The 20,934-nt window shown below is 36.5% G+C and overlaps 1 protein-coding gene across 2 annotated transcripts in view; it reads left to right on the top strand.

The window, feature by feature from the left end:
- The window catches only part of LOC111870212 (N-alpha-acetyltransferase 25, NatB auxiliary subunit), a 35,589-nt gene extending 14,968 nt beyond the window's left edge, over positions 1-20,621 (top strand). Inside the window, exons 9-17 of one of the 2 annotated variants that reach the window (XR_004513621.1) lie at positions 293-465; positions 1,221-1,390; positions 3,146-3,313; positions 4,572-4,678; positions 6,822-7,128; positions 8,739-9,008; positions 11,514-11,627; positions 13,218-14,163; positions 19,849-20,621. Coding sequence is in view for 1 of the 2 variants with exons in the window: in XM_023862315.2 (XP_023718083.1) it covers positions 293-465; positions 1,221-1,390; positions 3,146-3,313; positions 4,572-4,678; positions 6,822-7,128; positions 8,739-9,008; positions 11,514-11,627; positions 13,218-13,559 (1,651 nt within the window). In the remaining variant the exon portion in view is untranslated. Of the gene's footprint in view, positions 1-292; positions 466-1,220; positions 1,391-3,145; positions 3,314-4,571; positions 4,679-6,821; positions 7,129-8,738; positions 9,009-11,513; positions 11,628-13,217; positions 14,575-19,848 lie in introns of those variants that run through there. The other variant, XM_023862315.2, reaches the window with a different exon arrangement.
- The last annotated feature ends 313 nt before the right edge of the window (positions 20,622-20,934 follow it).

The raw sequence follows: 20,934 nt of genomic DNA, 5'->3' as shown, positions 1-20,934 counted from the left end.
CAGAATTTCTTATTTAGTATAGAGTAGCCTACTGCTGGTCTCATAGAGTGCATCTCTGCTTCTTCAGTTCATTAATACTTTTGTTTATTTAGTGTGCAGCTTGTAAATATTATGCTTTTGCATTCCCATTTTCCCTTATATTCAGATATTTACAGCCATGTTGTCTGTGTGTGATTGTTTATTTATTTGTAATATTTTTGATCTCCCATGCAGTGGAAAATTATTCTTATCCTGTATGTTGAAATGATATAAAGCATTATCAGAAGACTTACACATGTATTTCTGTGTGCAGGTGTAATGACCCATATGCGCTCTTGGCTGCACACGTCCTTTATGATGTATGGGTAGAGACAGGGAGCAGTCAGCATATTTATGATGCCATCCTAGTCCTTGAATATGCACTTACCATCAGTCCATCAAACTTTCATGTCAAGCTGTTGTTACTGCGATTCTACGCTATATTAGGTTAGAAGTGTACTGATTTGTTACTTATAGAAGAGGTGAAAATGTTTGTTTTGTTTACTTAACACATTGCATATGAGTTGCAGTGATGCCCCCTGATTTTAATCCCAATCATGGCTTCTAGGTTGTGGAGAACTCCATTTTTATGCATATGCATAGTGTAAGGCTTGCTGGTCTAAGTGATTTTAATTACAAGTACAATTGCCATTGTAATTTATGTGTAAGTATGACAATTTGTAATACAAATGGAGGCAGTATATAATCCTAATTGAATTTGATTATATATTTGAATAGTTAAAAATACTTAAAACTCATAAACAATTCAATATCAGTATGAATGTATCTGATATCGATACTAAATTACATAGCAAATGATATCCCTAGTAAATATCTCATCTGGAGGAATGTGCTTTATACGCTATGTAGTATTCTTAATCTGATACAGGTGGACATATATACACAATTTACAATTTGTTCTGTCCATTCTCATGTGTCTGATTTTTTTAATTATATGTACAGAATTTATATCCGAGAGTGGGTGGAAGTCTGTGATATAAATTTTCCCATCATTTGAATACAAACTACATCAAATCTCTTTTGCAACATAAATAGGCTTCCTGCCCTTTTTAATTTTGGATAAAAACATGTCTGCCACCACAAGCAGTTGAAGTGATCCTGCACTAAAGTGTTAATGAGTAAATACCAACTTTGTAAAGTGTTGTGCACATTTGCTGACTGGTTTTATTCTGTTTGTACAGGAGCTGGTGGTGCAGCTCATCAAATCTATGAACTCTTGGATGTGAAACACATGCAACTGGATTCCCTTGGTTATTACCACTGTAACCATGTTTTTGTTACTGGCCAGTTTGCAGTGACTTCAGCACTCTATGAAGCAACACTCAAATTTTTTACTGGCAACTACAAAGATGTGAGTTCCAATATAAATTGTAGCTGGACATCAGCTAGTAGTTGTACTCTTTTTTTCTGTCAAGCACTGGTTTTTTGTATGTCAGGGCTATTGATAGACCCTTTCATTCACAGACATGCATGTATTTATGATGGAGACAGTAGAGGCAAATTAGATGTATAACTTTAAAGTAGACATTTTTTATGCTGTTTTATCGTACAGATCCAGACGGACTTGCAGTACTTTATGTGGATTCCACACTCTTTTAAACTTTGCTTTATGATAGTCATTCACATGTAGCAGTGCATCTGAGTCTTTCATACTTTTGTGAGAGACTAAAAGCATGAGATAGCTTGTTATACCTTCCAGCTGGCAGACACAACATAGTACAGGAGCATTCCTTTTCTTTGTGCACCCTGGTTTACTTATCAATGGTATCAGTAAGTTAGGCTATTTAGTGTAAAATGATAGTGAGTAGTGAATTGGAAAGATTATGAAAGGAAGTGGTTGTGGCATAATTTTAACATACTATCCAGGAGTTTGCTTGGAGTTCCTGATGAAGACCATGAGAATGGTTGGTGTCATAGCCAGGATGGCACTTTCTATCGTGTTTCATGCATGGAATGTTCCAGGATGTAAGGTCGATAGTACACCTGTGTTCAGGGATAGTCATTAGAAGTTTAAACGAAAGAGTAATCATTTTGCTTAATTTCAGTACTACAGTAGTTTGAAGTTGTTAATGGAAGTCAGCAGAAAATCAAGTTTGCTTTTTTGAAGTTATTGTTATTGAATAACTTGTTACAGTAAATACTCATTGGCATCCACCTTATCTTAAGAATGTTCTAGCTGTGTGTGAAAGAGGACTAGTTGCTGTGCATGGCGTGGCAACATTTCTGATCTGTGACACAGCGTCAGAGATGTGGCCTATTAGCTGTGTTACCATTTGCAGTTTCATTTCATAAACAAAGATTTTCGTATACCCCCATAAGTAATAATCCAAAGGCACCATATTCACTGATGTAACAACCAGGATTTTGACTTTTCTGGTCAGTCCATTTACCTTCAAACTACTGTTTTAATGATCACCCTTCTCCCACAAACTGTACTGCTGCAACTCTGTTGTTGTGTGCATGCATGAACATGCATGTGCACACATGTTCATGGGTATGCATATTTGTGTATTTGTAACTGCGCATGCATTTATATGTTTGTTGTTTGTGTGTATGCATGAACATGCATGTGCACACGTTCATGGGTATGCATATTTGTGTATTTGTAACTGCGCATGCATTTATATGTTTGTTGTTGGTGTATATGCATGTGTGCATACATATGTGAGTGTGTGTGGGTGTATGTGCTTGTGTATGTGTGGTTTATGTTTCATTGAATTGTTAATGTGAAATTTATAGCCATGATTTTTAATGGCTTGCTGGATGTAATGAAAGCAAGTTATATTTTCTAAAATAAATCTTGTGTTTTTTAATTGATACGTTAACCATTTTTTANAATATATATTGTTTGCACTTAGGACGGAGTTTGTATCATTTATTTTTTTTTACATTTGTTTTTGAATCCCATATCTGCAAAGTTAGGTTTCCAAGTGAAGCTCACTTACCAAACTGTTTGTCCACAAAGTAATTTGTGGAAGGATAATACCAGATGTTTAACTGTCACACTATAGACCCAGTAGTACTGTTATTATCTGCAAAATATTTCCATATTTTAATATCAGAGTTCTTTGTATAGGGTTGTTTCTTGATTTTTGTCTCTTTTCAGAGTGTAGATCACCTAACGTTCTCTTATAAATTTGGTTCCTTTTTGAAAATTGAAGAATTTGTAGAGTTTCGAGAAAGACTGAACAACTCGCTGCATTATGCACTTATTACTATTGAAAGAATGCTCTTTGAGCTGCTTACAAGTAAAAACTTCTCGGATACTATTAAGGTAAGTGCTCGAGTTGCTGAGTATGTTTAGATAGGTTAGGACTGAAACTGTAAAATTTAGATCCATGCTAATGCAATTCAACAAATGTGACATATAATTAAGCATTTCTTAAATAATGTTGTCATCAGTTTGGAAATTAACGTAAATGTTTTCTTTAGTTATTTAATACTATTGTAGCATGAATGGCCAGAGTATTTCTAAGCAACAACCTGTAAACAACCTTCAGTCATGTAAATGCCCACAACAAGAGGATGAATGTTTATAGTTTGTTGCTAGACAACAGTTAGTGCACCAGTGGGTTGGTGAGATGGCTATCACATGACTGGCAATCTATGGAGCCCGTGCTGCGACCGTTGCTATACAACATCGCAGTAAACACTCATCACAGAAGCTGTTTTGTGTGTGTGGTCTTTGTGGATGCTACATAGCGACAGAGACAGAACAGATTTCAGTGTTTAAGTAACAGTGAGAGAGTTTTAAGTGACAGCCACGGGAAGTTCATCATATGAAGACTTTTCGTCTGATTTTAAGATGTGTGCTATGGTGCAGTGGGATTGGGAGTGTGTGATTTAGGGAGACTGTTATAGTTTCTGTATTGAGATCCATTACCAGGAGAGGACTAGTGTGTGTGCATGCGTCAGCAATTGCGCTGTAATTTAAGTGTGATTAAGAGAGAGAGTAACCAAGGTGCCAATAAATCCAATCATCTGAACGGTGTGTATGAGGTGCACATTTTATTCCAAAGTATTTGGATAAATTCAGTAATCTAAATACATTTAATATTATGAAATGATGAGTGATGAGAGATTAAAAAATCTTGCAGCATTTGTTGATGTAATTTTTTTTATAGAGTGGAAGATAAAAGTATAACAACCACATGACTGTTTTCTTTGGCATTTCATTTGATAGTGATAAATAATGAATAGTTAGAATTATGTGAAATTTTGTATGGAGATAGACCTTAAACATAGCTGGTGACCTGAAGAAGGGAACTAGTTCTGTTAATTTCATGTGTTCATGTTTTGTAGTACAAGGTTGTCTTACATCTGGAATCATCTCCGTTGAGGTAAATACAGTTGCACAGTGTGAAAGTGGCTATTTTTATAAATTATTAGAGTGAAAAAATGTGTCAATTAGAGAAAATTCTTGTTCTTATCAAAATTCTCAAAATTTTTCCAAATCCTCATTTTAATCTTGTCTGAATCTGGAAAGTCATTGTCACACATGCCTTATTTACGTGTTTACTTTTTTGTGACAGTACATTGAAGGGATGGATGTGACACCCGAGAAGGATAAAGTGGATTGGGATAACCTTCAGGATAACCGGGATGTTCATGTGATCATGTCATGGGATCCTCACTTAAGGTTAGTGTGCAGAATAGAATTTTATTAATATGATAGGATGAATAAAAACAGTAATAACATGGCAGAATAAAAATGAAACACATTAATTTTGGAAATATGCTAATGAAACTGTACATAGTGGCTGCATGGTCTCTAAGGCACAAAAAGCCTTCAACCATTGAAACACTGAGATCGAGGTTTTTGAATACCACTCAAGGCATGGATGTCTGCATTTATTCTCTGTTTGTGTTCTGGGTAGGTAATGACTTTCTGATGGGCTGATCGCTTGTCCAAGGATTCCTACCAGCTGTGTGTAAGATTCATAATTTCAGAATTATTATTTCTTTTATTATTATTTATTTCATCCATAGCTGTAGAGAATTCAGGAGGAAATTAAGAGGAGATTGAACTTGGGTAATGCTTGCTCCCATTCGGTCCAGAACTTTTTGTCTTCTCTTCTGCTGTCCAAAAACCTAAAAATTAGAATATACAGAACTATAATTTTGCTTGTGGTTCTGTATGGGTGTGAAACTTGGTCTCTGACATTAAGGGAGGAACATAGACTGAGGGTGTTTCAGAACGGTGTTGAGAATATTTGGACCAAAGAGTGATGAAGTGACAGGAGGTTGGAGAAAACTGCATAATGAGGAGCTTCATAACTTATGCTCTNAAAAAAACCTTGCTATGCTTCCTCATGTCCCTGTTGAAGAAACTCATTCAATGTATAGAAAGGACGATCAAATAAAAATAATTTTAATTTATGTTTAAATTCATTACATCCCTTTGACTTTTTAACTTCCAAAGGAAGTATATTATATAATTTAATGCCCACATTAATAACACTTTTCTTAAAAACTGATGTGTTACATTGTTGTACATGAAGATCATCTTTCCTCCTAGTATTATACTCGTATAAATCAGTATTTCTCGTAGTGTATATATTATATCTCTTAAAATAACACAACACCTCTATGATGTACAAGGACGTAATAGTTAAAATCTTCAATTCTTTAAATAAAGGTCTGCATGACACTCTGTTATTTACACCTTTCATGAAACGAAGCATCCTTTTTTGTATTTTAAAGACTTTAATACTTTCATTTTCTCCTCCCCAAAAAATCAACCCATAACTTACCAACGATTGCAGTTTGGCAAAGTATATATTCCTGAGTATATGTATATCCTATATGTATAGGATATTGGTTGGAAAGCCAGAAGGAAAGAGACCACTGGGAAGACCAAGGCATGGATGGGTGGGCATTATTAAAATGGATCTCAGAGAGATAGGATGGGATGGCATTGATTGGATAAATCTGGCTCAGGATAGGGACCAGTGGAGGCTCTTGTGAACATGGTAATGAACCTTCGGGTTCCATAAAATGCTGGGAAATTCTTGAGTAGCTGCAGAATTGGCGGCTCCTCCAGAAGGGCTCAGCTCCATGAGTAAGTAAGTAAGATAGCTGTAGAGAATTACAATTGGACATGTCAAATAATAACAACTTCACATCAAAAATAACATAAGTCAAAATTAATTTTGAGTGTGAACAGGCCAGAGAGAGTAATACGAGTACAGTGAGGTAGAAGAAGAACCGTATGTAATTTGTATAATTATGGCAGAAATAGTAAACCAAGTTTGTTAGTAGGACCATGAGTACTGGGTTTTTGTTTTGTTAGTACAGTATACTTCCAATTATTCTTTATAATAAAAAGGAGAAGGTGCATGAATAATCAAAATACATGGATAATTCATGTTTTGGATGTCATTGGGTGATTATGGTAATTGTTGAATATAGAAATTGGGAAATATATGTGTTGTGTGTGATATATTGAATTAATTGAAAACTGTAATTGCCTGATAGAAGCAAAAACCAAAATGGTTTGACAGTTCTTTGAAAGGATGATATGTGAGTTTCCTCCTTGTTAAGAAGTATTACTACAATGTAAATGTCAGTGCAGTTCAATATTTAATATCTGCGCATATCAGTTTATTATAATTTTGTCTTTGCAACTCAGTTCATATCTAAATAATGCAGTGTGATTTTTGTGCAGTGAAACTATACTCCTAATAAGTGGTCACAAAAACTAGCTGTATATTGTTATTGGACTTGATGTTCATAATTATATGTTTGGTACTACATAAACTTGTGTCTAATTATATTGACAGACAAGTGTCAAAGGAAATTGAACGTCAGACTTTCTTGGATGATATGTCATTCTTGCGTATCCGGAATTTGACACTACGGTGTTTGGCAGCAGCTGTGAACATTGCTTGTGCTAGTGAAAGCAATTCACTAGATCCCAAGCCACAACATCAGCACCATCATCCAAACAGTGAAGGTCCGGTCATCAATGGCGAGGTTAAGGAGGATGGAATAGATGTGTCTCGTTTCGAAACATTTGTCAGAGTATCAGAAGAACTGCTCAATCTGTACAATAGTCTTACAGCGATTCCCCCTGCTCAAGTCCCACAGGTTAGAGATACACATTTGTATTAATATTATGCCTTGATTTAATTTTAGTATTCTCACCTGCATTAGCTCTTCTAGCTGACAGAGCCCTTACTAAACTTCCTTAAAGGATGGGTTGAAATTTTATTCCACCATTACACCATATTACACCAAAAATAGTCAAGAATATGTGATGTACTGCAAGTTGAAGAAAAGAGAACGTTTGCTTATGAGGTTGTGTACAAGGACTGACACTAATATAATTGGACATATTCTGTATGGAGGATGGGAGAGGACCCATTAATGTTCAGAGTGTGTGGTCACATTTAAAATATACTTACCTTTAACTTTATTCATACATTCCAGTATTTTTTCTGTAATGGAAATCAGTTTGCAAATGTTCATTGAATAGTGTAATCACAATTAATATCTTTACTCGTTGCCCAATCCATTGAAATGCTAGAGTTTGGTGCTGTAAGCCCAGTTTTTTGGGTGTTTAGGCTGAACACTAAATAAGATTTTACTGCATTCAACTGTGTTACAAGAGGTAGAGTTCTGTGTTCTTTTCCAAATTTGATTGGTTTTTGAAATTGTTGGATGGCTTTATGTAATATTTTCTCATGCAACTTAAAATTGCCAAAACAACACAAAAGCCTATAATCTCTGGCTATGAATGTTTTGTAATATTTTTCAAATTCCAGTGGCTTCCTTTTCCATTACCACTATAAGTGTAATGTTAGTTGTAGGGCCGTGCCATAGCTCAAGAGGTTAGTTGCTGGCTTCCCACCGCGGTGGCCCGGGTTCGATCCCAGGTCTCGTCAAGTGGGATTTGTGGTGGACAAAGTGGCGCTGGGGCAGGTTTTTTCTCTGAGTACTTCGGTTCCCCTGCCAATCGTCATTCCACCAGTTGCTCCACAATCACCCTCACCTATCATCTGGGGCTGGTACAATAGGCTGGAAGTGGCCACAGTATAAGGGACTTAGTCCCACCCCACTAGCAATAAAAAAAAAGTTAGTTGTCTGTTCTTATCACCCATGTATGTGACAGATGAACAAGATACTATGCCAATAAAACATTTACTGCTACCACAGAATAAATTGAATAAAATAATTATTTGAAACAAAACTGCTATATCTTATAACCATGTGATCTGACATATACCAGCTCACTGGTGTTGAAGAATCCTTATGCAGTGTTGTAGAATCTGAACACCAGGAGACGGTTTATGACTATGTATGTGTGTTATCTGACTCATTGTGTATGTTATGTCATCTTCACAATTATTAGTTTTCACAGAATTGTACAGAGGGTAGCTTTCTGTTTGAAACTGTGCCACCTGGAGGATGAAGATTAACTTAACTGTTCTGATGGAGATAGGAGGGAATGAGACAAAGTTGTGAAATGGGTAAAGGAAAGGAGGAAAGTTGGGGAAGGATGAAGTTACGAAAGAAATGATTCCACGTTGTATTTCAAGGGCCTTTTCCATTTGTAACAAAATAAAGAAATGGACTACTCTCAGATGTGAGTGTTATGTTGCAGCTCTTTAATTATTATGGTTACATTGCAGGATTGAATTTTTATGAAGCGTCTTGTTGGACGACATGCTTCATTATCCACTTCTGTACCTTTGCAGAATGTAATTGGAGCACCATTACCATCTCGTCTTCATGGTTACTTGGCCTCACCTTCTTGCTGTGTACTTCTGGAATTGTTCGGCCTTATCAAATTGCTTATGCAAGACAACGAAGACAATTCGTTGACCAAAATGGCCTGTACAGCAGCAGAGATGGTCACTGCTGCAGTCCACAAAGCCAGTGAAATGATTAAAGTCCATGGTTCAGAAGGTGCAGATCAGCTGGCTGGGAGAAGAATATTATTGGAGTATGTAGTAAACATAATTGAGGTGAGACTTTGTTCATTGTGGGGTAAATATTATTGTAATATATTTAGGTGACCGAGATGCAATTTGGATTGTTAATTGGTTTTATTAACAACCTACATGTTGTAACTACAATTAATTTTAACACTTACTGATTTACACAACTTACACTCCATACACACTAATCTTCTCAGTCTATCTGCTGTAGTTTTCACGTATTTATAACACAGGAGCTCTACAAGTCTCACTGAATTACATACTCCTAATCTTGCTGCACTATAAGACATGTAGTGTCTTGAAGTCACACAATAAGTCTTCACTGGCTTACTTCTCAGCTATCACTCACTATCTCTGATTATGACATATAAAATTTCTAATCACACTTTAGATCCTCACTGGCCGACCTCCTGTGTTCTTCTGTACTCCATTCGCATGCTTCTCTCGTAAAATAACTAGCTCCAAATCCAACTCTTAGGAATTCCATTTCTCCTATAAACTCTCAATTGGACAAACGGAAAATGCATCTCGCTCCACTATTGCATGACATTACAGCCTAGCGTGGAAGGGCATTTACCAAGCGTGGCATAGCAATGGGCTAGGTGGGGTGTATATAATGTCACTTGTGGAAATGCAGAGCTCACGTGACCCCTCCTTACTGTTGCACAATCCAAGTGTTCACAGAGCTGTTGCTTAGCAACGTGCCGATACAATCTGAAACTCTCCTGTTGTGTGCATGCCCTGAGGCCTCTGTGGCTCAACAGTTCCTGCATAGAGCAAATACACAACATTATTTACATTTCTGAACTTCTGTTTGTTTATGATTTATTTAGAGATGCTGTCACTAGCTCAAACTACATAGTATCAGTTAGTGGTGAATAACGAACTTGAAAGGATGTGGAAGAAAACATTCATGGCCCAATTTGAGGCACCATTCCAGAATTTTCCTGAAGAGAAAAACCACAGAAGTATCAGAATAGATGGTGCCCTGGGTCAGATTTGAACTGGGCATCTCCTGAATACAAGTTGAGAGCATTACCACTTGAACTAACTTGCTTGGTCATCATTGCTCAACTTATGAGAGACAAGTATATTTTCTTGTTTGTTTTCCTGTACCAGCTGCAGAAGTAATATAATTCAAGCAAGAAACTGTATGAAATTGCCTGCTTGCTGCCTGCTTCATGCTGGTTTCTTGCTTGGCCTACTCTTTGACCCTGAAAATCTAAGTGACATGTACCTTCAAAACATCTGTTGACTTTTACTGGGCTACAAGGCATTTTTCCTCTAAAATTGTGATTTTTGACTAAGATTTTTTCTTTGCCACCACTAGAATTTATCGTGCACCTGGAACCTGATTTTAGATTTTGATTCAGGTAAGCATCACCCAATTTACCCTCTACTACTTATCATGCAGTTGGTGTCTTGAAGTCATTTTAGGGTATAGTTAAACTTCATGACATTTTTAGCATGCTACAGGGAGACTACCTGTGTTGTTGTTGATAAGCATACTACATATAGGTTTAACATAATTGTAGGTCATTACTACGCATAGATTTGAATAGGATTGCAGCCCATTATATCAAGAGGGTATTACATTTTGAAGAGCACTGTCTTCTGAGATGTGGCACTGTGTAATCTGGTAGAAGTTTGCCAGTGTTTTGGAGGAACATTCTACCTCCATCTTCTGGTTTGAAGAGTCAAGCAATTAAGCAAGAAAGCAGATCGTGTTGTATATGATTATATTGCTCATGCAGCATTTACACAATTGTCAGGTCTGGTGTTCAGACCACAAGATTATGGTTAAGAAATATTATTGTTAAGACTGGAATAATGTAGCTCATGGATTGCTGTAATGAATATCAGTATGAATGACAGCAGTAACTGTTGTCTCTCACCTGAGTGTGTGTGTGAGATAAAGGAAGCAGCTTGAATGTAGAGGGTAGGTCAGATACAGTAGAAGCATATAAACCTAAAAATAAAAATTACACAAATGGTTTACAACTTAATGATTGTTTATAAAGAAAACTAACAAATAAGGATATGTACTATTCAGATTTATTGTTAATAAACTGTAATTCATCAAACAGGTTGGTCAAGAGGTGTTCCTCTAGACTTGTATTTGGGAGGTGTTCAGCTTGAACGTTGGCCAGGACACTGACAACCCTGACAAAAGTCTTCCATAATTTTCCTCAGTCTCTCCAGGCAAATTCCAGTATAGAACCTTCATTAGACCCTCACTCATGTCTTCCACTTTTCACTTTATGAATGACAGTTTGCTAAGAAAAGGGTAATTTTAAATTATTTTACATTGACTTTCTAACAGTATTTTTTTGGTAACTTGGGAAAGTAAAATTGTGTCACTGTTTGTTGGGATGTGATGCCATGTTGTTTGGTAGATATTTATCATTGTTTCAGAGGAACCTGCTGCCTCCACCTTTGGGGTACGAGATGGAGAAGGCAGTAGTTTTCTCCAAAATATTGGTTCCTATCTAAAATTGTATTATACCTTACTGAATTGTGCTGTGTACGCAGATGCTTAGTTTAGCTGCCATATTGTGTGGTGTCGGCCATAGTCTAGTGAAGCCTTTGAAAGCTCCATTAGTCAGGAAGAATAAGAAGAAAAAGAAAAATTGCAACAACCAGCATGTGAGTACCTAATTTCAGTTCTGAATAGAATGTTGTGAACATTTTTATAATCTATTTCTACAATTTGTTGCATACAAACTTTTAATAGATTGTGTTACTGCTACTGTATTACCTTAACATATAGTTTAGGTCATTTAAATGCCAGTTTAAACCTGTGAGCAATGCAGCTAAGTAGACTACCATGACAGATGTTCATCTGTTTTCCTTTCATTAAGGAAAGAATGTAGGTTTATGAGATCAGCATGCTTTTCCTTTGTGTCCCCTTTTCAAATTTTGAACCAAAATATTGCTCTTTACAACACTGGTGTGTGTGATATGCTGCTGGAGGCCAACCCAGCCTTATGCTGTTTAATTTTTTACAATTGGTAATAACGGACTGGCAGAGTTTGACTTGTGAGGTGGAAACTGCACTGGCACCACTAAATATATGATCCCAAAGTGGTGTTAAGTAGCTTTTCTAGAATGCAATACAATGAAATTGCAAATGCATGAAATCTGTATATGGGTTTCAGTTTCACGATGGCGACATAATTTACAGTTGCAAACAATAAAATAATTCCGATTTGACAAGAATTTTATACGAATCATCTGTACTCTGAAACATGGACTAAAATATGTCTCATTATTGGACTATAAATTTACATTATCAAAATGTAACATTAACATTCAATTTGTAGGAGTGGTAGTCTGTATAGTAGGAAAGTAGGCTCTATGATCTGCTCTGAACTACTGCTTTTCAACTGTAGTGCGCGCGCGCATGTGTTTAAAATGTAATTGTGTGCTACACTGCAGTAAAAGGAACATAAATTTAAAGAAAATTAGAACATGCTACTTTTTGCAGTTGCTCAAGTAATAATAGCTGACATAGAAGGAAATTTGCAAGGACTACATCAGAAACTAATTAAATTAACGTGCAGGTAAATGTGGAATGGTAATATTAACACAGATAAAAAGAGCCATGGAATTAAGAAGATAGCTGGAATAAGAACCCTAGCAAATCCCTTGAAGAAACTGAGGAGGTGTAACTTTTGACGTTTTGATTATGATGTTCATCATTATGGCATGTTTCAGTTCCTCAGAATACTATGTTTTGTGAGCCATTACTGATGTTGGAAGGGTGTGTTTGCATGACTGTTGACTGCTGTCATTGGCAGTGAATGTCTTGATCATACTAAGGCCCCTTCTGTCAAAGGTGCACATGGCCACATATTATGGGTTGCATTTGTGTCATTGTTCACAGCAAAATCAAATTGAGGAAAATGCATATTACTGTCTCCATCTAATGAATTCTTGTATGTTAATTACTATGCACAATACATCATTGAAGGTTGTGGTGCATGGGCCAGTCTACACCTACCCCTTATGCATTCATTCACTTATGTTAATCATTTCCTTTATTGGGACTGCTATGAAGGGGCAAGTACTTTAACCATGAATTATGTTAACTGTAAGGCATACATATGTGATAAAATGAAATTATGGAAAGAAAGTTTGTGTAATTTTTTTGTTGAGTTGATTGCTCTGTATCCCCTTGTGTGATCCATTACAATTTTGTACCTACTTATGTGTGACTGATTTCTGCCTTTTTAGAATCAACAGTCACAGTCAAAAAGGATAGAAGTGTTCAACAAACTTGTATCAGAACTTCAGGGTGCAGCAGAAGAACTGGACTCTGCATTGGACTATTGGGAATCGATCCCACCTACTTTGGCTGTCATCCCAATTTTTGCTGAAAACTTGCCATCTCACCTCCAAGCACTTTGTCTCCTTGGGCATGAAAATAGTAATGAGAATAGTTGTAGTAACTCGACACGAAGTGGTCTTGGATTGGCAGTGGACACTAAACTATATAATAGCCATGCAGATTCACTCAGGGAGGTTCGGCAGCTCCTACAAGTGAAAATAAAGTACCTAGCCAGTGTAAAGGTTTAACAATAGATTACTTGGCCAGAAATCTAATACTCGTTTCATCATCAGTTGTGAAAAGGTTTTCATTGAAATCTTTGCAGTGGAAAATGTTCATTTGTTGGTACAAATATGTGGTTTTTGCAGTGCAGAAGAATGTTGTAGTGGTAGAATTATGTGCAACTCTTCTGCTCTGCAGTATTCTACAAACAGATAGCACAGACAGAAACAGCATGAAGCAGGAAAAAAGAGTATATATTTTATATGCTGCACCTATCTTTACTTCATGCTGACTTGAAGGGGTTAAATAGTTCTTGTGTTTAGGTGCACACCTAAGTTGTTGCAAACAAGTATTGTATTTTCACCCTTCTAAGAAAACTGATGTGTGTAGTGCTGGAAGTGTTGTATCACATAGAAAGAAAGTAGTGAAATCCAATTTTAAGGAGGTTGAGCCTCTGAGCAGTCTGAATTTCCTCTTCCTTGGGTGTTTCAGGTGATGTAAGGACCTATAGTATACAGTATTATACTATTTACATCTTTGGATACCACTCAAAAATGGTACATGCACAGGGAGATTAAAATGTTGCACAACCCAATGCTGATACAATTTTATTTGCATCAAAAGTTGCAGGTATGAATATAGGAAGTGTGGCAATTTGCCATCACCTTCAATGATAAATGCATTTACTCTTTCCTGCATGTTCAATGCAACATGATGAAGATTTGTTTGAGTAATTTTTGAAATGCGTGTCTCAGTATTCTTTTTCAATTGTTCTAATGTATGTCAAGGGTATTTCAATACATATAATTGCTTAGAAATGATTAAAGACAAAAGTTAAGAGACTCTAGATCCAGAGATGTTTGAGGCCATACATTAAGAGAAATAATGCAGTCACTGGGAATTACTTGCAACATTTTATCGAGCTTGTTGAGTGAGCTGTTATCCCATCGTGTTGGACCCAGCTGTCTTGATCCCCAGCTTCTGCGAGAGAATTTAATACCCTGAAAAGTTTTTAGTAATTTTTAATTAATTTTACAGTCTTATGTGCAACAATTTAATAAATTAAGTTTTAATAAAACTTAATTAAAGCTAGTCACTTTAAAAGTTTTCACGACATGTCTCAACCAAATTGGTCATCATCAGGTGTTAAAAGCTGTGGGTGAGGAAACTGCTGTCTTTCTGCATTGATGCTTAGATGTTATGTACCCCGTCATATTATGTTCCTTGTCTTGTTTTAAACTGCTTGCTGAGTTGGACTGGTTTTTATTCTTACAATGTTTATTCATCACTGTCTGATGTTCAGTTCTTGTATTGCCTTGAATATGGGGTTGTAAGTGTCAATGTGTCATTCATGTGTAGTCCCTCTTTGCTTATTTTATATATATGGTATTTTTCCAATGTATTAAATATTTTCCTTTTTTCTCTGTTTTTATAACTTTCATGTTGTTGGTTATGCTTTCATATGATTTGAATGACCAGAGTTGCCATTGTTATTCCTTATAACCTGTGTGTTCTTTATATCTGGTCTGGAATGTTTGGCCCATTTGCCCTGTATATTTTAATGGCCAATGCATGCACCTCATTTGGTATGTGCCACTTCTTTTTGTACTTCTCTGTCTGCAGCCAGGATTTGTATTATGTTTTTTGTTCAGAATGTGATTTTTATTTGTGCTTCTTTAAAATGTTTTGATTTTCTGTGTCTCCTTTCCACATGTACAGATGACCCATTTTGTTGTTTGGTGTTGTGGCCCTATATTTTTGTTGTGTTTGTGGTGTTTTGAGTGACTTATGCTTAAGTTTTTGTTATATTTGTTGTTATATAATGTCTTGTATAATAATTAGTTTTTGCTTTATTTGTTATTGTGTGTTATATTTTAGCGTCGTGTTGCACTGATTTAAGTCCATGATTTATTTCAACCGTCTTCCAGTGCATACACTCATCTATCTCACTCCTCTTAATGATGTATTCACTATCTTCATTAAGTAGTTGGTGCTTGCCATTTCTCGGTATTATGATATCTGTTTGTGCACGTTTCCTATATATCGCAAATTCTGGTTTTGTTCTATTTCAGTGTATTGCAAGATCCAGGAAATTGATGGAGTTGTGTTGTTCATTTTTGATAGTAAATTTTTTGCTGGTTTTTTGTTTACTGAATTCTGTTAGTGTTTCATCTATATTTGCTTTATTTTGGTTGTAAATTATGAGAATGTCATCTACATATCTGAATTATCTGTTATTTTCACTTCTACGTGGATCGAATGATGAATAAGACTCAGTGCTTCATCTTGTGGGTCGAAGTAGAAACTCTACAACTCTGGAAGAATTTCTTTAAGCTGAAATCCTTTCTTGCTCTCTTTCTTGTTTATAATTTCTTCTTCCAGAAATTCTACATCTTTTGCCTTAACTATTTGAGACGGATTGAGGGGATCTGATAACTGATAAGCTGTACTATCCTCACTATATCCCACAAAAATGTATTTATTGCTCACAGCATCCAATTTTTGGTGTTTCTCTGGTGGTACATGAGCATAAGCTGGAAATCCGAAAACTGCTATGTGGGAGAGATCAGTCTTTTCTCCCGTCCATATTTCTTCAGGCAATTGGTTCTTTAGTTTCTTGTGAGGTGATCTGTTCAAAAGATATATGGCTCTTTGTGCTGCTTCAGCCCAGAATCTTTTGTTGCAGCCGGTATCATACAACATACATCTTGTTTTTTCCAGAATACTGTGATTAGCTCGTTTGGCAGTTCCATTTCGTTGTGGATTATATGGCACAGAGAATTCCCTTTTAACTCCCTTTTGTTTTAACATGTCATTGGATAATTTGCCGCAAAATTCACCCCCATTATCGGAACAAACAGCTCTTATAGTCAATCCAGTTTCTGTCTCTACCATTTTCATAAATTCTTTAAAGGCTTCATATGTTTCACCTTTTTGTTTCAAGAAATGAATGAAGATTTTTCTACTATGATCATCCACAATAGTAAAAAAATATTTAGCATTCCCATAAGAGGGTACTTCAAATGGCCCAACCAGATCTAAATGTAACAGATTAAGTATCCTTTTTGACCGTTTGTTCTTTGATTGTAGGAAAGGCTTCTTTGTCATTTTGCCTTCCAGGCATGGAACACATTTCTTTAACTGATCTTCTTGTTCTTGAAATTCAATGCCACTAGCTAAACCTTTTTTTAGCAACCGCATGCTAACCCTATTTAAATGCCTCAAACGCCTATGCCACAACAGTTGTTCATCAATTTGCTGGGTACCTGCAACTTGTTCATTCTTTATAATATTAGTACAAGATTTCTCACATTTCTCATTATTCTCTTTGGTATTAATATTATCTTTAGTTGCAATATTTGCAGATTGGGTCAAGTCAGCTTCGGTATTTAAACAATAAATCCCATTTTTGGGATATGCCTTATCAAGAACTTTGCCTGTTACCTGAAAATTATCAGAATCATATAAGTTGCAACAGTCTTTGGTGAATAACTCAATCATACCCTTGTTTACAATTGAGTTCACAGATAACAAATTTGCAGACAATTTTGGTACATGCAATACATCTGAGATATGGCTAAAATTGTCATTCACAAGTTTTACATCACCAAAACCTGCACTGGTTAACACGTTATCATCAGCAAGACTTATCTCATGTTCCTTAGAATTATGTGTTTTATAATTTTGCAAAACAGTCTTATTTCCGGTCATATGGTGTCAAGCACCAGAGTCTATTACCCAAGTATCATCCTTAATTTTAACATGATAGGCAGATACCACATATACATGGATTTTTTACTGGTCTTATTTTTCCATTTATTTTCATTATACATTTGATCAGATCTTTATTTTCATCAGTACTATTAACTGATTTAGAAGACTGATTGCCCTTACATTTTTGGTTGTGTTGATTGTTGTGATTATTATTGTTTCCCTTATCCTTATCTTTAACCCAACTTTTGTTTATATGGCCTAGCTTACCACAAATTTGACATTTTGGTGTTGTAAATTTAAACTTATCTCTGGACGGAAAGGCTGAATCTGAATTTGCATTTTTACCAAATTCACTATCTTGCAATAACTTAGATTTAATGAGCTCACTAGTCAAAGTCACCGAATTTTCAAGTGCCATACGCATGGGATAATACTCTTTAGTTAAACCCTTTAACATTAAAGCGGCTAATAGCTCATCTTCTATTTTTTTGCCCACTGAGACTAATCTTAAGATTTATTGACATGAAGGCATTAACATATTCCTGCCTACTTTTATAGTCCTCAAGTTTCAAAGAGCACAAATCAGTTAAATTACTTATCCAACTAGTGACACCCTGATCTTTGAATGTTCTTTCCAACGCGTCCCAGGCTTCCTTTGCTGTAGTTGTCTGGACAATGTGAGATGGAACTTGGGGCTCCAGTGTCAGACAAATGATGGCTCTGACTTTCTCGTCCTTTTGTTTCTTGAGGGATGTGGGAGTTGTATCTTCTGCAGCATATCCACTGACTGCTGCCACACAGTTTCAATCACTAGAACATTCTGAATATCAAAGCACTGTTCTCTATAATTTTCCCGTCCTTTCAGCTTATCACTATTCACGCAGGGCTTTGGAGTGGCCATGATGAAACTTGTCTCTTTGTCTTAGTGGCGGTGTCAGTCCAAGGGATCACTTTTAAATAACACTTTCACTTTTTACTATACGTATCAATAATACGATCCTGGCCCCATAACCTGTTATTTTCACATATTTGTGTATCAAATGTGTTAATAAAGGAGGATTCGATTGAACACTGATTCTTGCTTATCATTTGATCCATGTAGAAGTGAAAATAACATTATCCAATTATTTGGTGTTTCCTTAAGATTGGATACAGTTGTTTATGCTCCATATGTTGAATGTATACTTGGGCAAATATAGCCGAAGTAGGAGCACCCATTGCTAATCCATCTGTTTGTTTGTAATATTGCTGGTTGAATTGGAAGTAATTTTGTTCCATTAAATATATTATTTTTTTTATTAGTTTTTGTAATTTTTGGGCTATTTTCTGTTACATTTATGACCTGATTTTGGTGTATTAGTGTACATATTCTCTATATTGAATGAACATATTCTCACATCTTCATTAATTTCTATAGATTGTAGGTCTGTAGTCAGATGGAGTGTTGGATGTTGTATGCATTGGGTAGGTGTAAGCAATTGTGTAATGTCTTTGTTAGATACTTTGCTAGTTCGTATGGAGGCACATTCCTCCAATTGATTGTGGTCTGATAGGTGTGTGGGATATGTCAATGTTTGAATGGACAGCCATGTATTAAAACTTTATACAAATATTTATTGTTGTTATGCAGAATGTATGGACAAATTTCAGTCTGAAGGTTGCAAGTTGCAAGTTGCAGGTAGGTGTGTTGAAGAAGGTAGTGTGGCGTGTTCCTACACAACGAGAGTTCATTGCGTAACAATGCTCGTTAAACACCCCTCCCCGCTAGGCTGTGTTGTCACACAACCGTAGGGCGTCTATTGCTAGGCAATGCGTATGTAGACACACCTGACAACAATACCTGGTATCTGTTGCCGAGCAGCAATGTATTCTCTATGTGGTCCGTGCCAAGCCTATATAAGGAGCAGGAACACTATTCAGTGAGGATTGAGGATTGAGTATGACTGTTGAGTTGAGTTGCCTCGAGTGAATGGAATGCAGACAGTTGAAGCATGGAAGTGACTTCAGTAGGAGAAGTAATTGGGACAATGAAATTGTGAACTATGTAAGTGTGGATGAAAGTGTGCAATAAATTCGCTAGATCCAAGATCAGCGTGAAGTTATTTGTCGCATGGCTTACCCAACACGTGACAGTAGGCTTATCCTGGATAGATACTCTCTGGCTTTGGTGGTTCCTGTATTCATCCTCCTCAAGTAATTTTGTTCTGACCGTAAAGTGAACACCTGATTCTGCTGTTCTGTTGTTGTGTTGTACTGAACTGCTTCTATGTATACCTTATTATTGAGTTGTTGCATAGCAGTGAATGTTTCCTAGCTATGATTACAACTGTTATGTCTGAAGCACGTTCTTGCTGCAACATTTGATTCAATATGGGTGGTTCTCACAATGTTGAAGTGATCAGGGAAACGTGGCATCTGGAGTATGTAGTTCATGTGACGAGTGGTGGCCAGCATGGCTGGGGTTGTGTTGACCATGGGGCTGAAAGTGGTGATCCCATGGTCAGTTCCATTCAGCATGTACGCTGGTTTGAGCCTGTCAGTTGACACGGTGATGGGCCTGCCACATACAAGGAGTTGCATTGTTTTCTCTCTCCATGACAGGTCCTGGTAAGGGCCGCTCAAAGAGGGGGGGGTCCAAGGAGTGGCCCATTGTGTCTTGATGGAGGAAGATGTGTGTGCCGTTCTTGAGGTGACTGTGCACAAATGTGGCCAGGGAGGCATGGTGTGTTTCTGGAACTGGTCTGAGGTGGGTCATTTGTTGGTGGAGCTGGGTGATGAGGTGCGCTGGATTCAGTGGGTCAGCTGATGGAGCCAGTAGCTCACTGGTGATTCTTAGGGGCTCGCTGTATACAAGTTCAGCTACTGATGCTTGCAGGTCCTCTTTGAATGCTGTGCCTGTGTAGGTTTATTGTAGCATGGAGATTGGGGCCTTTGGGTTCATGTTTATGTGTTTCCATTTGTTTTGGTTTGGTATGATATTACATTGTGTCAGTGTATGTTTTATAGTTTTTTAACAGTTTTTCATGGGATTATTATTAAGTAGTATGAATTGATTCTTTTATATGAAATTGTCTGCTTTTTGTGTGTAGTTTTCTGTTGTCAGGTTAACTGTTAGTTTATTCTTTATCTACTTTTGTTATGGTATGTTCATTTTGTACTAGTTAATTTTTTATATTTCTTATTAGTTTCCATTCTGTTTTACACTAGCACAAAAATAACTTCGCCAACATAAATTCTAATAGAAGAATTACACTTGTTACAGACATACATGCACACTAGGGGAACCATATATCAACAACTAAACATGAACGCAGAAAGACAGCAGTTTCCTCACCCACAACTTTTAACACCTAATGTTGACCAATTTGGTTGAAACATGCTNTGCTTTCTTCATAGTCACCGCCGTGAAAGCCTCAAATCTTACATGCTGTGAGAACTTTTAAAGTGACTAGATTTTATTAAGTTACAGTAAATTGTTGCACATAAGACTGTAGAATTAATTAAAAACACTAAGTGAAAAGTGCAACAGGATGCTACAATATAATATTGTTTTTAGCAATGTTCAGTATTTGCAACTTCACTGAAGAATAGGCATCCAATTGTAAGCCGGCATGAAACTCGGCACCAAACTCCAACATTTAGTGAGTGTGTGGGAGCTTCCCACAGTGCAAAGCAGACAACTCACAC

This window comes from Cryptotermes secundus, unplaced genomic scaffold, assembly GCF_002891405.2.
Source record: "Cryptotermes secundus unplaced genomic scaffold, Csec_1.0 scaffold1314, whole genome shotgun sequence".
Classification (NCBI taxonomy): Eukaryota; Metazoa; Arthropoda; class Insecta; order Blattodea; family Kalotermitidae; genus Cryptotermes; species Cryptotermes secundus.
This window is presented reverse-complemented; position numbering and strand designations above follow the sequence as displayed.